A 20517-nucleotide genomic window follows, 5' to 3' on the forward strand; every position below is an offset into this window, starting at 1 on the left:
ACCGCGCTCGCGGTGCTCGTGCCTTGCGCGGTGCTTCCTTCTCCCGCCGTGCCGAGGCGGCTGTCACCGCGCCGCCGGCGGGGCTGTCACCTCCCCGCGCCCAAGGCAGTGGCGCTGTGGGAGGGCGGCGCCCGCGCCGCGGTCACTACCCGGCGGCAGGAGGCGGGTCCCGGCTCGGGCTGCCACCTGCCCGCCGGGGCCCGGGCCGCGGAGCGCAGCTCGGCGCGGGGGGCGGCGCTGGGGGTCCCCGCGCGCCGCGGGCCAGGGCCATGGCCGGCTGCTGCCTCTCGGCCGAGGAGAAGGAGTCGCAGCGCATCAGCGCCGAGATCGAGCGGCAGCTGCGCCGCGACAGGCGAGATGCGCGCCGCGAGCTCAAGCTGCTGCTGCTCGGTGAGTGCGGGCGCGTGCCTTCACGTGCTTTTGTGTGCGCTTCTTTTTAGGACTATTTGTGTGCGTGTGTGTTCTTTGGCCTTTTTTTTTTTTTTTTTTCTTGTAGCCTGCAGAGGCGCGGGCACGCCAGTGATTAAAACACCCACCACTGCCATGGGCTGAGTGCTGAGGGGCCGCAGCGGGGTGGGAGTTGGCGGTGCCCGTGCGCCACATCTAGCTTAAGCGCTGCTACCCTGTGTGTAGCCAGGCTGGAGATTAAGAGTAGGCTTTCCTTCTTTTTTTTTTTTTTTTGTCTTTTTTTTTCTTCTTCTTCTTTTTGTAATGAAAAGAAAAAAAATGCCACAGGCACTTGAAAAGATGGTGATGTTGCTGTCATGCTTCTGTGCTAACTTATTGCTGTGAGTGGCAAGACCTGTTTGAGTTAGCCGCATGCTCAGGAAATGCTGCTGGCATGTGCCACCCTGATGCAAGGCTTGTCCCGCACCCAGGAGCTCTTGATGGGGCTCGGGGTTTGCATGTGCTCAGCACCACGTAACAGGCCTGGGTGCAAGGAGCCAGTCTGCCAGGACAAGCACCTCTCCCATGGCTTCGTTTCCAATAGCAGCAGCTTTGTTTTCTCGGGGGTGTTGGTAACATGGAAGGGGTTGACAGCTCTGAGCCTTTTGGTCCATTGGGACTCAGAGCAGCGTCTACACACACCTGCAGCGGGGATCGTGTCACTCTGGTGGGAACTGTTGCTCTGGTAGCCCACAGTATTGGCTGAAGATTTACAGGAAACTGGAACCCGTGTGATACAAACTCCTACCTAAGATGAATCGGACTGGGAAAACTTCTTTTTTATTTGTTCTTTCCCTGTGATTCTTGTCCAAATAACTTGAGGCAGTTGTTTCCAGGTCTCAAAACTCCCAGTGTGAAGTGGAAACAGGTCTTTTTCTATAACTAGCACCTGAGGAAAAAATCCTTGTGTAACGTGGGGAGCCAGTGGACTGGCTTTACTTAGTGCTAGTGCTAGACTTCCCTCTTGCAGTCCCCACCTTCCTCTCTATCACAAACTGGCCAAGTTACGAAAGCTTACCCGATCTACCTAGTAAAATAACTGATCCAGGAAGTCAGTAAAAGTCAGTCAGTAAAATAGCCAATTTACAGGAACGCCTCAAATAGTAAGTTTTTAAGAAGACGCAGGAAAGATGTTAAACAAAACCAAGTTTAAACAAACTGTTCTGAGTTTTACGTTACACAGTTGCCTTAACATAAAACAGATTTTTAAAAAGAAAACCCAAAATACTGACTTACCCTCAGTGTCATGTGTCTAATTTTCTCTTGCCTCTGCTTATTGCCTGTATAGAAATCTATGGTTAATTGATGTGACAATCTAATGTCTGTATATCTTGGGCAAGATTTTGAGGCAAACAGGAAAATATTTGGATTTTGTGATCAAAATTTATTCATAAGAATCAAGATCTGCGAATTAGAATATTCTACTGGACCAGTTTGTTATTTGTGTTTCAGTTATCTTTGAAGATTGAGAAGAAATGTTTCTTTGCTTTTCTGCTGTATAGTCTTAAGAAAGTTAGGTGCTAATTATTTTCATGCTTTCTCATCAGTTTGTTTCCTGGATATCACAGAACATATAATACTTTGCTTTAACTGAAAAGACAAAGTGAAGGGGAGGTTCCGTATTCATTCACTGCTTTTGCAGGAGAATAATGCAGAAGTCATGCAGGTAAGCATGACTCTGTGATTTTTAAAACAAATAAACTCATAAGCTAAAAGCTGTATATTAGCATATAATTTTCATATTTTACTCTGTTGAAATCATTATAAAGCATAAGCTTTATACACATGGACATACAGCAATTCTGTGCACGTTGTTGAAAGAATATTTCTGTTGAACAAGTCAGTCACCTGGACATAAAGCAGAATATACAAATAATGTATTTACTTACATATGGTTTGGGTCCAAGCATAATTTCACATTCTCTGAAAAACAACTAGCAAACACTAAGAGTGACACTTAGATATACCTCTATGGGAAAGTAAATATGGCAAGTTCTAGTAGGCAAATTGTAAGGACATGTTCCCTCTAGCTGCTGAGTTTATATAGCTTGGAGTCTGGATTTCTTCAACCCTTGAGATATTTAGGTGAAAATAGCTTTATCACTGTTGCAAAGGAGTGACTTTGGTTAGCTTAAGGCTTAGGTTTGATGGAGAAACTAGAGCAAAATGCCATGCCCTTTTTTGCCAAGAAGTCAGACTAGGTTATTGGTTAGTTTTGAGGCCAAATCTGCCTATTATGATGTTTGAATCCAGGAAAGCAACTTTGATGTTGTAGCTTTAAAATCAAAAGTAAATTTGACTTCTAAGTTCAAATACTTGTTCTTGTGCACCATAGTGAGCTTCATTTTTTTAAAAAAAATTACTTGTTATAATGCAAAATCATCAAGGAAAAACAGATGGGTTGTGCAGCCATAGCAAAAGAGTTTAAACCTGTCAAATAAGAAGAAGGATCCCAAAGATGAGTTTTTCTAAAGTACTCAACTGTAACAGTACTTGAGGGTCTTGGAGAAATACCAAACCTTTCTTAACTTTCTCATGTCAGACTGAAACTTCCTTCTGTCTTAAGCGTTCCATTGCCAGTGATGGCAGTAGATGTAGTACTTAATGTAGTAATTGGTTTTTGTTAGTAAATAAAGTGTTTTGTAGAATGTAGGTGAAACCATGTATGTTCAGATATTACAAATATACATGGGAAAGTGTAATTTGAATCATGTAGTTCCATGATTTCAGTAAAAAGTAAAAATATATCTTCTTGTCTCACAAACTCAGCTATTACTTAAGTCTTTCATATAATAAGAGCAAAAGAGTGTTTTTTTTCTGGGTTACTGCCCATTCACCAGGTTTTGCTCTGAAAAAGCAGATTCTTAACAAATGAGTGGTACAAATGTGACTTTTCACTGCGCCCAGCCTGCACTATTTGCCTTTAACTGTTCCTCTTTCAGAAGCTTCCTGAGCCACATGGATTTTCTGAGCTTTTTACCACCATCACCTGCCATGAATTCATCTAGCTTTCTTATACCATCCAGAACATTTTATGGCAAAGGCTTAACCTGTGTGTTATATGAGAAACTACTACCTTTGGTTTTCAGCTGGCCTTTTCTTACGTTTATTTAATACTTCTCAGTATGTTCTTGGAAGAGCAAGCTGACTACGAGCGTCAGTCAGTTCGCTTTTATCCTCAGTAACCTGTTTTCCAGGCTGAAACATTTTCTTTATTATACCTACATAGATGGTGAAGGTGTCGTAATGGAGGCAGCGTGCTGCAATTTACTTGGACAACTCAAGTGCACTGCAGTAAGAGCTAATATACTGAGAAATGTCTGCTTTTGTTGTATTTTTAAAATATCACTGCCTTTGCACTACTAGTCTTGAAACATCTGCTCTGTACCTTCTATCGGAAGTGCCAGACAAGGCACCTTGTCTGTCCTTTCTTGACAAGGTTGGGGACTTTGGAAAGAGCTCAGATTGTGCCATGGTACTGAGACGTTTAGTAGAGTGGACCCCATCACAGGTGTTGCTTGCTTAAAAACTTTGCTAGCTATGTTTAGCTCAGGGTATGAAAAAATAATGCTTTCTTAGATGACATTAGTGGATATGCTTCTGTTAATAAAGAAACTTCATAATCAAGTTTAATTTAAAGGGATTTGATGTTGCTGGAGGAAGTGGGCTTTTAAAAATAACCAAAAAGATCCTTTCACATCTAAGAGGACTAATGCCAAGATTGTCATTTTGTGTGAAAATTGCTTTTAAAATCTCTGAAGGGAAGACATACTCTTCATCTTGCCTCTGGGAGTACCTAAGCAGGAGATTTAATGGGAGAGAGATAGTGCAGGTGGTCCTTGGAAGGCTTGGTGGAGACATCTCATGTGGATTCTCCTTTTGAGTCGTGCATCATCTTAACAGCCAGAGGTGGAGAGGGTCACATTTAGCAGGCACAGTCACAGCTCCTTGAGGAGCCGTAGGAAGATGAAACATCTGCCATTTCTGTGGTTTATAAAATAGAGAGATGCATAGCCATTTAAAGAAATGATTTGAAAATGACAGATTGACAGTACATTGTCGTCTATTTGTAAGTTGCAAAATCTCCAAACAAACTACACTGTGACAACTCCCACTGGAAGAAAATTGCATATGTGATAGAAGTGCAGTTGTAAGCCTTCCTTTAAGCATCTGGAAAAATATACACTGATCATACCACATGTGGGTTGTATATGAACCCCTTTTTATTTCTTTCCAATTCTAGGCCATAAAAAATGCTCATATATCAAGAAAGTGATAGAAAGGCTTTACTAAAAGCACTGGTGGCGTCTGTCATCATTACTTTTGCATTTGGCAGTGCAGTTACTTCAGCCATCCTATTTAAACAATCTAAAGATTTTAAGCATAAGTTTAACACAAGAAACCTTAAACTGAGTCATTGTTTCAAAGGCAGGGGAGGAAGTGATCACCGCTGCTTTTTCCATTTTTCAGGGAAGGGTCCAGTGCAGTTAGAGCAGATTTTGAGGGACTTCCATTTTCTCTGTAAAGTCCTGTGTCCTGTGGCTTATCTAATTCAAAGGCTCAGACTGCAGTCTGCAGTAGTGACTGAAACCTCCCATGCGAAGTGTCCTCCAGTTACAAAATGGACAAAAAACTAAGAACTAAAATATGCAGCTCCAATATAGCATGAAATAATGCAGTTTTAAGTGTTACTTATAACTAGGTAGCAAAGCACTGTAGTGAGCCAGGAACTTCCCTACAGGTTACGATAGGTAGATAAAGCATTTTGTGCTTGTGACATTTACAGTAGGAAGAAATCTCCTGATACCTTATGTTTCCCTAAAATAGATTATTAGATTTTCTCAGGAAGCTCAGATCAATTTCCCAGAGAATGGAAAAGATCTAGAAATAGGAAGGTGTCAGCAAGGAGCAAAACCTCCTTTTTTTTTTTTTTTTTTTTTTTTTTTACCTCTTTTCATGGCACTGGATAGGCTGAATATTCATGAATGTGATAAAGTATGACTTACTATTTCTTAATAGTAGCATATGAATAAGAAGCCCTCCTGTGATTAAAGAAAGAAATTTGTACAAATCAGAGAGATATAGAAAAAGCAAGTACATATATACCAATATGATAGAGTATAATGGTAGAATATAGATAATCCTGAAATAAAACCAATACTAAAGTTGCTGCTCTTCTTTTTTGCATATAATGTAAGAGTAGAGAGGCAACACTGGGCATCTAGAAATAACAGTATTTCCTTTCCATGAGCAAGTGGCATTGCATGCTTGTTTGTCAGTTTTCCACAATATCTGTAACTGAGATGTACTTAGCAGCAGCTTCCTTGATTTTCCATTTACAAGATGATTTTACATTTCATTTTTATTCCTCTCCAGGTCTGGAATGGCTGGTGAGAAGCTTAGGGACTAAAAAATCTGTGCAAGTGACTGTTCTTGAGCCCCTGCAAATGTCTTCACAAGGTGCCACAGGGTGCAGTCAAGGCGTTGCAGTTTGTGGAATTTGGTTATTCTTTGAAAATATGGACATAAGACACAAAACTGTGCGAGGCCTCCATTTCTTACTCTGAATAAAGGCTCTTGATTTATCTACATAAGATAAATAAGTTAGAGGAGCACTTACATCCTGTGTTGCAAGGGCAACTTCAATGATAAGTCTTTTTTCTGTTGTGTAATGTTTGTGATTCCTTGCTTTTTCTGCAGCCTATCCCAAGCTGTCCGTGTCTTGATCAGATATATTTGCCACATCTATGTTGACATATACTGGCTTTGGTGAACAGTTTATTTATAAAACGGAGTCTATCTACTTGCTGACCTGATAAATTTGTTCCTTTTCTTCCCTAGATGTGTGAAAATTAATTCCAAGAAGCAATAGTGTACCACTCTAATTTGAATGGATGTAAAGAGAGGAGGCTGTTTTATTTTGAAGGATAATCTCCTTGTATGTAGGTGGTTAATTGCTGTTGTTAATTTTGTTTGGTTACTTGCTAACAGAAGCTTCCTGTAATTGACTTTAGAGAAAACTAGTGCAATGAGTAAGTGCTGGATATGCCTTAAGCTTGTTTGTGTGCCACAGTTCCTGAGAAGAAATTGGGAAGAATCTGTCTGCTTAGAAGTTAACTTAAGCAAATACTTTGTATAAATCAAGCCTAACCTCCAGGCTTGTGCAACATGAAGTCCAGTTATCATGTAAGATGTTTAAGAACAGCTCTGCAGGTGTATAAGCATCCTTCATTTTTAATCATTCTGGAATCACATTTTGTGTAGTTGTATCAATGTGGGATAATTTTATAATGTAGAAAATTTGGCATGCTTTAATATAGAGAACCTGCTTTTGCAGGGATGAGGGTAGACTGATGCCTAATGATGATAAATGTCTTATTTAGTAAGGACTATTACTTAATATACACTGACTAACTCAAACCTTTACTCAGATCTTTAGCAATTGGTATATGCATCTAGAGAATAGTTTTGGTTGAACTGGATTTTATTTCCTAGAAAGATATGTTAAAGATTTGCAATGATAAGTCATGAATTCTCCTCATGTATCTTTCGATTTTGGTTTAAATATTCAAAGAGATAGCACTTAGTAAACGACTAGTAGTAGTTATCATAGAATCTAACAAGCACAATATTGCGAGGGGAAAAGAATCACAGGGCTTGGTTTAAGAAACCTAGTAAGTATTACTTGGTGAAGGAAGAGACTGGGAGTAAGGAGAAGAGGATGTGTCTTGTTGAGAAAGTCACTTACTTCAGAGGTCACCAAAAGATACTCATCCAAAAGGAATAATGTGACATCCCTGCAGTTTTTCCATTCATTCTTCATGTTCCTTGAAGAAAACAACAGAACAGAGTAAAAGACAAAATGCAATTAATTTTTTATCTGTGACTGTTGTGATAAGAGAGGATAAATGAGTATTTTTTTCTTGTTTTATCCCATCTGGCTTTGTTTCCTAAGTAAATATTACCATACCCTGCAAGGCAAAGCTTGAATTTTCTGAAATGGTACAATTTTACTTAAAGACTAGGTTAATGAGTAGTTTAATATAGTTATCTTTCGTCTTTGAAAAAGAGTTAAGAAATGAACAATTAATTTTTTGTGATAATGTTACTAAGTTTTCAGTTTTCTCCTAACTGCTAAGTAATTCTTGTTAGGGTTGCCTTCAAGTTGTTTTCTTTTACTATATTTGCTTATCTGTTCTTCATAAAAGCTACTGTCTATGCCTAATATTTCCTACTAACAGCAGGAAAAATATATTTAATCTTTCTGATTTGAAAGTGAAATGCCAACATTAAAATAAGCTCTCGGGATTCATCAGCTACCCTTTTATTCAAGGATACCATGCAAAATATTGTACATGAGCTAAAGAAAATGAACATGGAAGCTGGTATATTGCAGGCCTTGCTGTATAGTACCAAGAAATTCCAGCTTACAAAGGATGCCCAACTTAACGTTCTCTTTGAGCAAGCATGGCTGGGTGAACAATGCAATAAGTTGCTTTGTCTGCACAAACCAGAACATCCATTTTATCTAATACATCTTGGTTCATATAGTCTTGCTGTGATTTCAATATTGTTTTGTAAAATTTTGCAATGAATGGTATGTTTGTTCAAATATATTGATAAGTGGTTCTGCGGTATCATGATTACATTTTTGCTCAAATAATTTATCTAGATCTGATCTACTTTTTTTTCCTATAACCTGCATAATATAAATCTAGTTAACTAGCTTTTCTTCAGAAAAACTGCTCTGTGCTGCTCCTTTACATTTTTTTTTGCAGTTGAAGGGTGGATGTAGCACATCCTGATTAAATATTTTTCTTCATCCAAAAAAAAAGTTTGCCATGTATCACCAGGTCATTTTCATCACTTAAATAGAAAAAACTTGGCAAATAATAGAAGCTGATTTTTATGTTCTGTTATGTTTTTATGTTTTATGTTATGACTTTAATACTTTATTTTATTCCTTTTTTATTTATAAGAGCAGATGGTCAATTTGTTCCAAATAAGTGTTTCTTAAAGGACAATCCAATTGGAAAGAGTAAAGCACTAAATCCAGATATTGTCCTGGGAAGTAGTTTAGCTCTAGTTTATGCACTGAAATAGTAAATATAAGCTTTGATTATTATTTTTTTCCTTTTACTTTTCTCTCCTCCTTTTTTTTTTTTTTTTTTCTTTAAACCCATTCCAGGTCTAATGATTTGCTCCACTGAGGAAAGAAAAATAATTTTTCGTGAGTAGTGCTATATGAACAGTTGCCTCAAGAACTGTTTGTTTTGAGTGCACCTTCACCTAAAATTGAATTTGCCATTCCCTAGCTTTGTAAATATACTTTAAGTATTTAATCCCTTTAGTGTGAATAGGCATGTACCTTCACTTGCAAAATCAAAAAGAGATCAAAAGTCATTTAGAATTTGTTTTTCAAAGGATGTAGCTATAACTTTCTTTGTATATGAGATACAAGTATTATCCAGAATGTTGGAAATTAGCCTTGACTATGTTGCATTCTTCTGATTTCAGTTTAATGTAGGTACTGCTTTTTTTTAAACCTCTTTAGAATGTAAGTCCTTAAAGCTTAAAAAATGTAGCATGCAACCCCCTTTTTAAGTATGTTTTTGGGTCAGTATCATTGAAGAATTGTACATAAATAGGAGCACTGAAAAATCTTATTTGAAACCTACTTTGGGGTAGCTGTTCAGCTTAACTTCTTTTAGCTTATTGTGTAATATTTTGTGGGTTATCCCTTGCAATATGCTAAAAAAAATCTGATTGAAGTAATCAAAATCTGATTCAAAATAATTATGATGAAGTGTGTGAGAAATATGAGGAACAGCATGTATTCTGTTTTAACCAAACATTTTCTGCTCTTTAGTCAGGGGCTTGATCAAACCTGTGGTTTAAAGGGCTGAAGACTTCCGTGCTTAGCTGATGAGAGAGGAGGGGAAAAAAGTAAAATTAGGTCCTGTTCTCATCACTGAAATTTCCATTCTCGATGGTAAGATTTAATAGCTGGACCTAGTGGTGGCTCACTGATTTTAGGTTGCTTGTTTTGAACAACCTAAGTTCCTTTGAGCTTTTTTACGTGTTAGTAGTCTTATGTGCGTACTGTGCCTGGCCTCCGTTCTGTTCTATGTATAAAGTGGTGTGTAAATTTAGCTGAAGATTTTGCAGATAGATAGGATTTCCTTTGGAGGATTTCTTGAAAGAGCAAGCTAACTTTTCAGTATAACTAGCAGAGTATTGTTTTCCACCTTTGCCATATTCCACTTCCCAGATATATTGCTTGAATTTTGACTATTGACTGGATCTCTTTTTATTTCTTTCTTTCTTTTTTTTAAAAAAATTGGGACACTAATGTGTTTTCTGTCTGATGCATAGTGCCTTGTGAAGTGTTCCACCAATTCCTATGGAAAGCAATTTGAAATGTCAGTACTAAAAGTACTGTAAAATATCCTTGAAAAATGAAAGTTTTAGCATGTGGCAGCCTGTTATGACAAGATGTAAAATTTGACAGTTTGTTTAGATTAGAATCATATTATAATTTCTTGGATGTTGCAGTTTCCACTGTTACATAGTTAACCCACTAGCGATAATTACATTTAAGACATTGGAAATTTTGAACTAATTTTTCCATCACTTAAATTTGGACAAATTTCCCTGATAAATGGAGTGGAAACAGAACACAGAGAGAGAACACTTTCCACTTGAAAATTCTATATTTTAAAGCAAGTATTATTAATAGAACTGTAAAAAATGTTAAATGTTAAAAAGAACTCATGCAATTTTTAGCCTTAGCACAGTGGTGCTGCTTAGTACAGCCATCTTGTTTCCTTTTCCCTTACTTTTTGCACAAAAGTACACCTTAACATATGTGAAACAAGATTTGAAAATGTGTTTAATATCTTGTTTCTTTTGTGTTTTTTATTAGGAAAATTAAATTTGAGGCTTCCAACTCAAGTAGTAGCAGTAATTAGATATGCATCCTCAAAAAAACAAGCAAACAAAAAACCCCAACCAGCCTCATTACCTGTACTTTTGTCATTGTTTTGCCCAGTGTGCTTTTAAAAAGATGTCCTTTTGTGATTGAGTAGCCACTACTTTGTATATTTTTTGTAATATTTGTAGTCTTCTAATAGACTCATGAAATCAAATAACATAGGGATAAGGGACTCTGTTTCTAGATATTTTCTGTACAATTAGTAAGAAAATGTCCTGCACCTGGAAATATATATATATATATATTTCCCCTTTGGTAGCTGGAGAGAGGAAGTTTTGCTGTCTGAACATAGCATTTTCTGCTTCTAGCCGTCCTGGCTGCAGTGATTTTTTTTTTACTTTAAACTTTTACCAATTTGTTTCAGATTTATTTATGCTGGTCCTGTTTACCCATGTTTTATGAGCCAAAGATTATAGTTAGAAACAAAAAAGTAATAGGAATGAAGTTTTACTGCTTTAGTAGAAATTGGTTGTCTGTGTTCTGGGAATAAACTCCAGACAACAATATTTTTTATGAAGTATAATGTGGGGGATGATATTCTCTATCGTATTACATACTCACTCATTTTTAGGTTTTTAAGACCTGGTGCTCTTTCTGCAGGCATATTTTCTAACCCAGAGTGCAGGAAAGCAAATCTCCCCCAAACCTTTGTATGCAGTGATAGTACTGTTGTTCATGGATATTTTTTTTTCTCACCATTCTGGAACCTATTGTTTACCATGCATATGTTAGGAAGTTGGAGTAACTTAAAGAATTCTTTTTCAAGACAATGTTCCAACTCTCTAAAAAGAAATCAAGTCTGTTTTTAATGAATACCAGAAATGAATTAATTAAACTTCAAGAATACATCGTGGTATTTCATCACTGACATACCATTGGATTGGTCAGTTGTATTGCTACTTTGTACTATAAAAATAATTTCAGCTATAAAAGTATTAGTTTAATTATGAAACTTTTTTAATATTAAGCTTGAGCCGAATTATCTTATTGAACATGCAGCTTACCTTCATTTGCAGAGTAAAACTGAAAATATTCTTTGGAAGATAGAAGTCTTTTAAAGTGGCACTTATCTAAAAGACAGTACTAGTTTTCTGAATGTGTAGTTCCACTGCTAGTTCTATTTTATCTATTTTTGTAGTGTTTTTGCCTATCTTTTACTTAGAAAGCTTTAGAGCTTTATACAGTGTTTTGGAAATATCTGTAGTTAGTCATTGCTTGGGAATTTTATTAAATGACAACTGATAATCAAAATATTTAAGTGAATAAAAATCTGTGGCATAAAATGTTAGTTTTTTTAAAACTTAAAATACTTTCCAGACCTAAATATTTTCAAGGCATTTGCGCCATGCGTTTGTCCATAATCATAAAAACATTTTAAAAGGCAAGTAAGTTCCCAACCTGACATATTTTATTTGGTAGGAAAGACCAAAAAACAATTCATTTTAGTCCTTAGAACAAGTCCATTTCACAATTCATAGCTTTCTGTTTGGAATAAAAATGTGTTTCACATAAAAACTTGGCATTCATTACCCAAGCGGGAAGCTTTTATGCTTAACTATTTGTTTTATTGTTACTTCCCAACCTTAAAGCCTCATGTCAGCCTGTTACTTCTTGTGTAGCAGCTTCTGTGACATCTGGGGTTATCATTTCTGCAGCAGGAACTAGCATCTCTTACTTGGCAAACATATTAACAGCCCTAATTTTGATGGAAGTTCTTAAATGCTAGCTTGATTGACATAAAAATAAGGAACTTCGAGACCTGTGTTTGCGAAGAGCTCTGCCCATACCCTGCTGCAAAGTTGCCACACCTACAGCATACAAACACAACCAGATTTGCCACTCTGCATGTGTGTTTGTGTGCTGTAGTTTTTCCTTCTTGGTCAGTCACAACTCAGTATGAATACTGTCAAGATAAAAGCAAAGTTTATTTCACTGGGAGTTTTTGCCAGTTATTAAACAAAAGATTTCTTAACTTTTCAATTGTCCAGTCATTTTAGCGCTTTCTAGCGTTTTGCCTGCCAGTTTTAACAGTCTGCATGCAAAGTCACCTCACAATTCAGCTGCATCAGGAGATTGTTGTAGAACGACACTTGAAAAAATACTGTTTGGATTACTGAGAGACTGTGAAATGGAACTAATAGGTTTCTTGAGGATAGCTGTGGATCTGAAAACTGGTATCCTGTCCCTGTGATTAAGTGTGCTATAATTTCGAATGCAGAGGAATTGAGGCCCTATAAAATCTGGTGATGGAAGTATGTTCAGCTGCATATCCTCCTGATAAAATTTCAGAGAGAGAAAGAAATTTCAAACTTTTATACTTCTATCAAAACTACTAATGTGATAAAACTCAAGTAAAATGAGATGAGCACACTTCTACTGGATTTAGAAATGTTTTTTCTGTATATCACCAGTAGGTTCAATGAAAGGCATGGGAATTTAGGTATTTAGGTGATATAGAACTTTTTGAAAATATTACTTACTGATTTCAAGTCACTCCAGGAGAAGAGTTTTACTTTAGCATGTGTATTTTATACGTTTTTAATGGATAGAAGTTTCTTATGCAATTGCTTTTCATATATAACATAAAGTAGCCCATTATTGTCATTACTGCAAGTATGCTGAGTGGTAATTTTAAAATGCATGCAGCAGAAGTGTCTTTTCATGAGATATGCTGTAAAAATGAAATGTTTAGTTTTAAATTTCAAGTGAATGTGTTTTGCTGTACTCTAGCATCTTCCTTTTTTATCAATCCAATCTCCAGCAACATTAGGCTTAGCAACTCCTGACACTTTAGGTCATGCAGTCCTCATCATCTGATGTTTGAAAATTACAGTATAAGCAGTGGGAATAGTAAAGAAAGGATCTTCATGAGATTGCTGAAAATTTTAATTTAAAATTTACTAAGTTATTTAAATTGTTAATTTGGCTATGTGTAGAAACAGCTGGTACACTCCAAAGTGTAGAATAAATGGAGGAACTGCTTAGTATTTTCAGTTTTTCTATTGTAAATTATATATTTCACATATTTCACCCTTCTGATCTTAGGTAGGAGTTACACAGATTAAATATGAAATGTGATATTTCTCATGTACTGATGACTGAAGTGAGATGATAGGAGCAGGGGAATGGTACAGTGGTACAGTGTTTCACTGCCATGTATTCTTGATTCAAATGTTGAATTATGAGTTATGAAACTGGATGAGACTGGGAGATCATATATTGATACTTTAGCATCCAGCTTGAAGAATGCAAAGGGTCTAATATTTTCCTGCTTTGAAACAGGTGAGGGCACTGTATATCACATTTTGGAAAACACAGAGCATAAAACTAAATATCACAAAGTAGACTGACACGACAATAGACACAGTGATATTATATAAAAGGTACTGGGTATTTTGTAGTTCAGCAACTTTTCTGCAAACACCATTTGCTGTATTCATATTGTGTTCTTGATCATTTGACAGTCTTTATTAGAGCCAGTCTCAATGAGATTCTTAAAATTTAACCTTAACTGCATTTGTTTAAGTATTCATCTAGCATTTGTTAAAGTAATTAACTGGCTTCCACTGCTTTTAGTGTGCTTTGAAGCTAGGGATCAATACCTAACTAGTGACTCTTTTATTACTGCTTCTCTGATCTTCTAGAAATATCTAAGATTCTTTCTGTCAAAATATTACCATTCCACTAGAAAAGGAGGAATAATTGTATGTGTGGCTTGTTGTAAGAAAACAAGTGCATGTTGTAGGAAAACAAATGTTCTTACGCTGTCTGGGAGCTAGTGTTACCTCTATTCACATGTGTAGTCCGGTGAGATCTGTGCAGTGATATTTTTTTGTTTGTGTGTGGTCTTGCATTAGAAATATTTAATTCAAGAATTGTTTGTACTTATTGAAAAAGCTTTGGTAAGAGTAAAAATATTCCCAGAAACTGCAATGAAATCTGTTTTGATTAAATGAGATAATAACCATTAAAGCCATGCAGATTCTTCCAAAAATCTCTGCCCTGAACTGAAGAATTTCAATGATTTGTTACAGAATGCTTTCAGGTGACTACGGTTTTGACTGGCTGGTATTTGTTGCGCCTATTTTCTGTCAGGCCACTAACTCCATTTATAGTTCCTTGGCAATGCGCCGTAGGAGTAATTTTTACTAAAATTCTTCTATTCCTTAATTTGTTACCTGGACATAGCTCTGTCTCTTCTGGGCCTGGAGTAGGATCTTGTAGTTGTTTCTTAATTGCTATTCATTATATATTTCATTATTCATTATTATTCATTATTCATATTTCAATATTGTTAAATGCAATGGTAAGGTGCATGCCTGGGAACTTATTTTTTCTTTCTGCAAAGATCATGAGAATAGTCATTTCTTAAGCAGTAAAACTACATTTCAAGAATACTGAATTATTTTTCTCTTTTCTCTTTAGTGCAATTTGTTGAGCTAAGCTCAACTTAATGTAACAGGAAATCAATTATTAATAGGTTGAGTTGTGTTTATGTTCTCTGGGAGCCTGAGTATAAGATATAATTCTTACTATTAACCCTATAATTTTTTTTGAAGAGGAGGGAAGAGTGTTTTTTTACCTTTTGACTTCAAATTAATAACTCTTTTCTTTTCATATTACAGTGTATTTGGTTAAGCTTATGTTCCCAAATCCTGTCGAGATTGCCATCAGTTTACTATTATATTGCTGTATTTCAAATATTGCATGTTAGTGAAGTCATTCATCTTCAAAATTCCATTACAGAATGTCATTAATAATAGTTTTCTCTTGAACTTAAAATCTTCTGAGAATTTCTGCCTGCCTGAGCTTGCCTAAAAAACACTTCCCCTTCATAACACAATTCTGTGTTGTGGCTAAGGTGTAACTTAGCACAATACCTGCTATTATACCTGCAATATTAATCTTACTATTTATATAACAAATAAAAGTGCACCACAAGGAATTCTAGCTATTAAAACTAAACTTCAGAGAGGTTCAGTACACTAAATCCTTGCTGGAGCTTATTTATGTTCTTAACATTGAGCAGTTATCTTTGTTCTTAGTTATGCCCCACTAGGTCCTGCCTTCTTTGAGAATTGGCAGTAATTGTGGGTTAAAAGCCTGCTTGGAAGTTTGAAGAAGAAACATATTGGATAAGTATGTGTTTGTTGCTAACAACTGTGGAGACAGAAACAAACATGAAAACTTAATTACTGAAGGAGAGATGGTGTGTAATAACTGAATGTGTACAAGTGTTATGTAATATGATACTTGATTTAGTGATGAAACTTGCCCATGTAGCCATGTCTATTGAGATGTAAGTCTAAAATATTGTATGAAATAATAGTAAGTGATCTGTCAGTAGTTGGACAGTCATGCACTGACATATGGTTTGAGTCCCTCAAAGAAATCAGGTTCAAGAAAATACAATAGAAATGGTCGTGGACAATGTCATGCCACTTGACACCAGTGTCCCCATTGAGTCTCAACAGAATACTATATAGCATGATTCAGTGAAAAATTGCTAGGAATTCATTGCAATGAGTAAAACATGCCATTTTTGGACCTCATCCATTTCAGTGCTCATGTTTTGGGGCTTGGTTAGTTAAAGACAGTGATGGGGTAATTTGGGAATAAGAATAAAATCTTTGGTCTTGAATGAGGTATTTTGAAGGTATAGATGAGATATTGGGCCATTGTGTGCCCAAGAATCAAATTTCTACAGCCTCTATGAGGGCAGGAGGATTAATTTTAGAGTATTTGGCTAAGTTGAACATGGGGCGCTTTACTTCAGAATGCTAGCACTCTGTGTAAAGATTCAGCACATTTTAGATTTCTGTAGTGATTCTATTGGGTCTTTGCACACTGTCAGTTTCGTTGTCACAGATCTCCTCCTGTCCTTACACGAGAGAAGTTGTTACAGCACTCTTGATTGTGGAGAAGGAGAATATGTAGGCTTTGCAAGAAGAGTCCAGAATCCCAAGTGTAAAGGAAGGAATCAACAGTGATCAGCGTTAATGCGAGTGCTGAAATTGGGAAGATGGTATCTAGTCTTCAACGTGTATGTATATCAAAACCACTGGTATATCAGTGTCACTTTTTTTCAAAATGAGCTGGTGAGACTGTGTTTCTTGTTTTTTGCTGTGGGTTAAAGAGCAACATCAGAAATGATTCTGGAAAATGATCTACTGTGTGTTATATCTGTTATAAAACAAAGCCACAGCAAAGATGTCCTGTCAAATGTTGAGATACGGGATGAAGAAGCTAGCATACATAAGGTACAATTCAGTGTAATCTTAAGTGTGTTTTATTTTAATTATAACAATATTAAAATTTTTAATTATAGCAATTTATATATATATATAATACAACAGTTCTGTGTCTGGGGTTTAGTGTTAATTTGTAATACATTAAAACTTGAATGTTTATGCAAAGGAGGGGTCAGAAATCTACTGATCCAAAAACACAGTCTCAATAAGGAACACAGAATTTGAAGAAAAGATTATAGTATGGAAATCTGTTAAGTCCCTTGTATTTATTTTTTGTTGCCTGCTTGATTTTTTGAAGTCTTGTTTCTAAAAATAGCTAACCTGAGGAACAGAAGAAGAGAGATGGGAAGCAGACTAGATAGAGGTCTGGAAGACTAAGTATGAGAAATAGGTATAGCTGGGGGTGGGGTAGAGGAGGTATAAAGAGAAAGGAAGTATAAGAGACTGTGAAGAGGCCTGTGGGGAAAAAAAAAGTGAGCTTAGGGACAGTACTCTGTCAGTTGGTCAGTGTGCTGCTTTCTTTTTCTCCTTTACATTCAAAGGGATGAACCATTTTTCCTTCAAATTACATGATTGCGTGGCAGATCCTTGCTAGTAGTAGTTTGCTTGACTGCTTATTTTCATTTTAGCATGTAGTGATTAAAAGAAAGTGGCTTTTCTTAGCAATGACAATATATTTTTTTAGAGTGTCTTGGACTCCTATGTCACACTTGTATGTAGCTATCTGCCATAGGATTTCAGAATCAAAGGTCTTTTGAGCCTTTAGCCAGTTCATTACTTTCAAATGACAAGAAATTAGTCAGGCAATACTATTAGCTATTTTATGCAGTATAACTGAGTCTTCTCATTCAATGCTAACATGTATGTATTTTCTTTTTATATAATTATTTTCCCATTTCCCATTTCCTCTTGTTATTTGATTTCACAGTATCCACAGAAATAAGAAAGTCTGAGGTGAGGATTAGATGAACTACAAATTCTCATATTGCCATACCTCTGCTTTAGCATGGTGTTTCTCAGTCAAACAATTTTGGACTTCCTCTTTCTTAAAATATTCATAAACGTTTAAGTCTATATCCTGTCCATCCCTGTAGAGACTGAATTTCCTTTGAAGTGAGTAGGACACAGCCATGTATGTCAAAGGCAGGATGTAGGCTTTTACAGAGTGAGTTTGGTGTGAAGGGGCATACACATCCTGAGGTCTGTGCAAGAACGTCTCCAGGCCTGGGGATCCTTTCTGGCCCAACATAGCTAAAAACAAATGTGTGGTGTACTGCCTTCCAGAAAAGTGTTTACTGGGAATTCTAATGCAATTTTACATTTGATCACAGAATAGGTACATTTTTAAAGACGTAAAAACAAACCTGATATCTTTCTGTAATGCCCAGGACTCTTGAATACACCTTTATGGATTTTGCAGGAATATATTATTTGTAAATAAGCATATCCTCAAACTCAGTACATTTGTTTCTGATAAAGTCAGCCACCTGCATTATGCTCAGGAATTGCAGCCAAAGCAGTAAAATGTCTGGCAATAAGAACTGAGGAAATGTTATGGAAAGCTTGTCTTCAGTTTGTGTGTATGTTGCAGCTGGTTTAAAAACAGTGGTTGGAACATATGAATGTTGTCTGAAGCAGCTGTTGCTGTCCATGATGGAGGAGGTTTGTCTGTATAAATGCGTGCATGTTGGAAGTTGATTTTCAATTTTATAGCATTGAGCGAAGCTTCAGCCTGTTGTTGATGCTAATACTGACAGGTCAACAGCAGTTTTCACTGTTTTGTGGATTAATCTGGAAAAGGCACTTGAACTAAAGTAGTATGCTTTTATAGTCGGGTAGTGATATAAATTAGGACACTTGCATGATTTCTTACATGCAGGTAAGGATTTAGGAGTGGCAGATAATCAATCATTTGCCTTTCCAAGCATCTCACAGTAAGTGACAAGGTAGCATTACTGTCAGGGCTATTTAGGTGCCAAATAGTACTTAAGCTATAGTGTCTTTTTGGTGCAGGTGCAGAGGGAGCTTTCCAGGGACTTCTCTGCCATAACCAAAGCTGCCAAAAGCCTAGTTAGGATATATCTACTAATGGACATGGCTTTTGCGTCTAGTAAGACAGCCTGAAGCAGATGGCTGGAGTTCAAAGTGGGTGGCCTGTGTTCTGTAGGAAAGATGTATTCACTCCACTATGAATAACATGAGGCTACCATGTGACTCTAGCACAGTCAGCTTTGATTACTAACATATAGATACCATTCCTGAGCACAGTGTTAGCTGAGAACCTGAAAGCCAGCTAAACCAGTGAACTTGGATTGTAATGAAGTCATTAAATTTGGGAGCGTGAGTAACCAGGTGTTTCTGTCTTTCTTAGGAGTAAGAAATGCTTAGCTGAAGAGAGTATTTAGGAATTTTCATTACTGTAGAAATCCATCCAAACGAGAGTAGTTGTGTGTGAGCTTTTGTATAATGGCTTTTTTCAGGAGATGAATTCAGCTGATTTTAATGAAATATTAGTGAGTAACATTGATGCAGGAGAAAAAAAATGAGACGAAAAATTTTCAATTATGTCCTTATAAGATAGGAAGCTGTACACACTGGTCACACTGGAAAGTGTCAGCTATTACAGTTTCAGGTTCTGCATTCTGTTTGCTGGATATTTAACTTTTCTTTTTCGCAGTTGCAGAAATTTTCTAGGGCTTTGCTTTATAAATAGAGAGATCTCTAACAGGGTTTTTTAAGCCAGTATCTTTAACTGTGTAAATGAGTTGCATGTTTTGTGCAGTGTCTCCTTATGCAAATATATACCCTAGTTTGATTTGTTGTAGGAAATGTTTAATGTAAACAATCTCACTGATATGAAAATATAATGTAATTAAATGTATTTTTCAACACAATATATATCTGCTTTTCATGATTATAATTCTGAGAAACTGAGCTAACACCTTAATCATATATTGGATGACAAGCTTTTTTCCAGAAAGGTTCTCTTGCCCATTTCAAACCTGTCCAGGTTATACTGTCAGTTTTGTACTATATGTGCTTACATGAAAACACACAAACAGGTATGCCATATAGAAAATAATTATTTTTCTTTGTAGCTTGCTATATAGTGTGAAAGCACTGTCTCTCACAATTTTTGATAGCATTATGCTATTAATGCAAATTTCACGGACCATTTTCATTAGAATCTAGCCACTTCAGTTTGTTGCTGGATGCTAAAGCCCTCAGGTTGATAGTTACATTTTGTCCTTGGTGATCTCTGCATGTGTTTATTAAGTAAAGTCAATAAAATTAATATTTTTATTATTGACATTGTTCTCTACTATCAGCTTCATGTTATATTATGTTGTAAAATCTTTTGTAAGTTAAGCTTATGAATTCTTTTGAAAAGTCTTGTATTTCATTGTTGAGAGCTTGTAGAATTGCAATCGAATTATGTAAGGTTTAATTCTAGATTATTTTTTTTTATATAATAGAATCAAGCCTGACTTGAACCTGCGCTTTTATAGCACAGAAGATCAGATTGATCTGTGGAACTTCTGTTGTGGAGTTCTTCATTGTTCCTCTCTAAAATGTATTTCACCTCTTTTATTTTTTACCCCTGTGGTTTATTTGTGGATACATTGCCAATTTTGAATTTATGCTAGGCAGCAGAAAAAAACACATTGAAATAACTGTGTAATTGCCATTGACTAGTGATGGCCAGCAGGGATTCAGTGAAATACATTTTAAAAAATTATCTACAAGGTTATATGCCTTTTTTTTTCTATCTTCTTTTTTTTTTTTCTTTACAGGCTTTTGATGGTAATTATTGAGTAAGATTTG

The 20517-nt window shown here is 36.3% G+C and overlaps 1 protein-coding gene across 1 annotated transcript in view; it reads left to right on the forward strand.

Annotated features, from left to right (window-relative positions):
• The first annotated feature begins 230 nt into the window (after positions 1 to 230).
• Positions 231 to 20517, forward strand: part of LOC104579189 (guanine nucleotide-binding protein subunit alpha-14) — a 71300-nt gene continuing 51013 nt past the window's right edge. The window contains exon 1 of the mRNA XM_088522075.1: positions 231 to 390. Coding sequence (XP_088378201.1) covers positions 270 to 390 — 121 coding nt within the window. The 5' untranslated portion in view covers positions 231 to 269. The remainder of the gene's footprint in view (positions 391 to 20517) is intronic.

This window comes from Tinamus guttatus, unplaced genomic scaffold (assembly GCF_059628265.1).
Source record: "Tinamus guttatus ecotype Peru unplaced genomic scaffold, ASM5962826v1 Tinamus_guttatus_pri_ptg000146l, whole genome shotgun sequence".
Taxonomy (NCBI): domain Eukaryota; kingdom Metazoa; phylum Chordata; class Aves; order Tinamiformes; family Tinamidae; genus Tinamus; species Tinamus guttatus.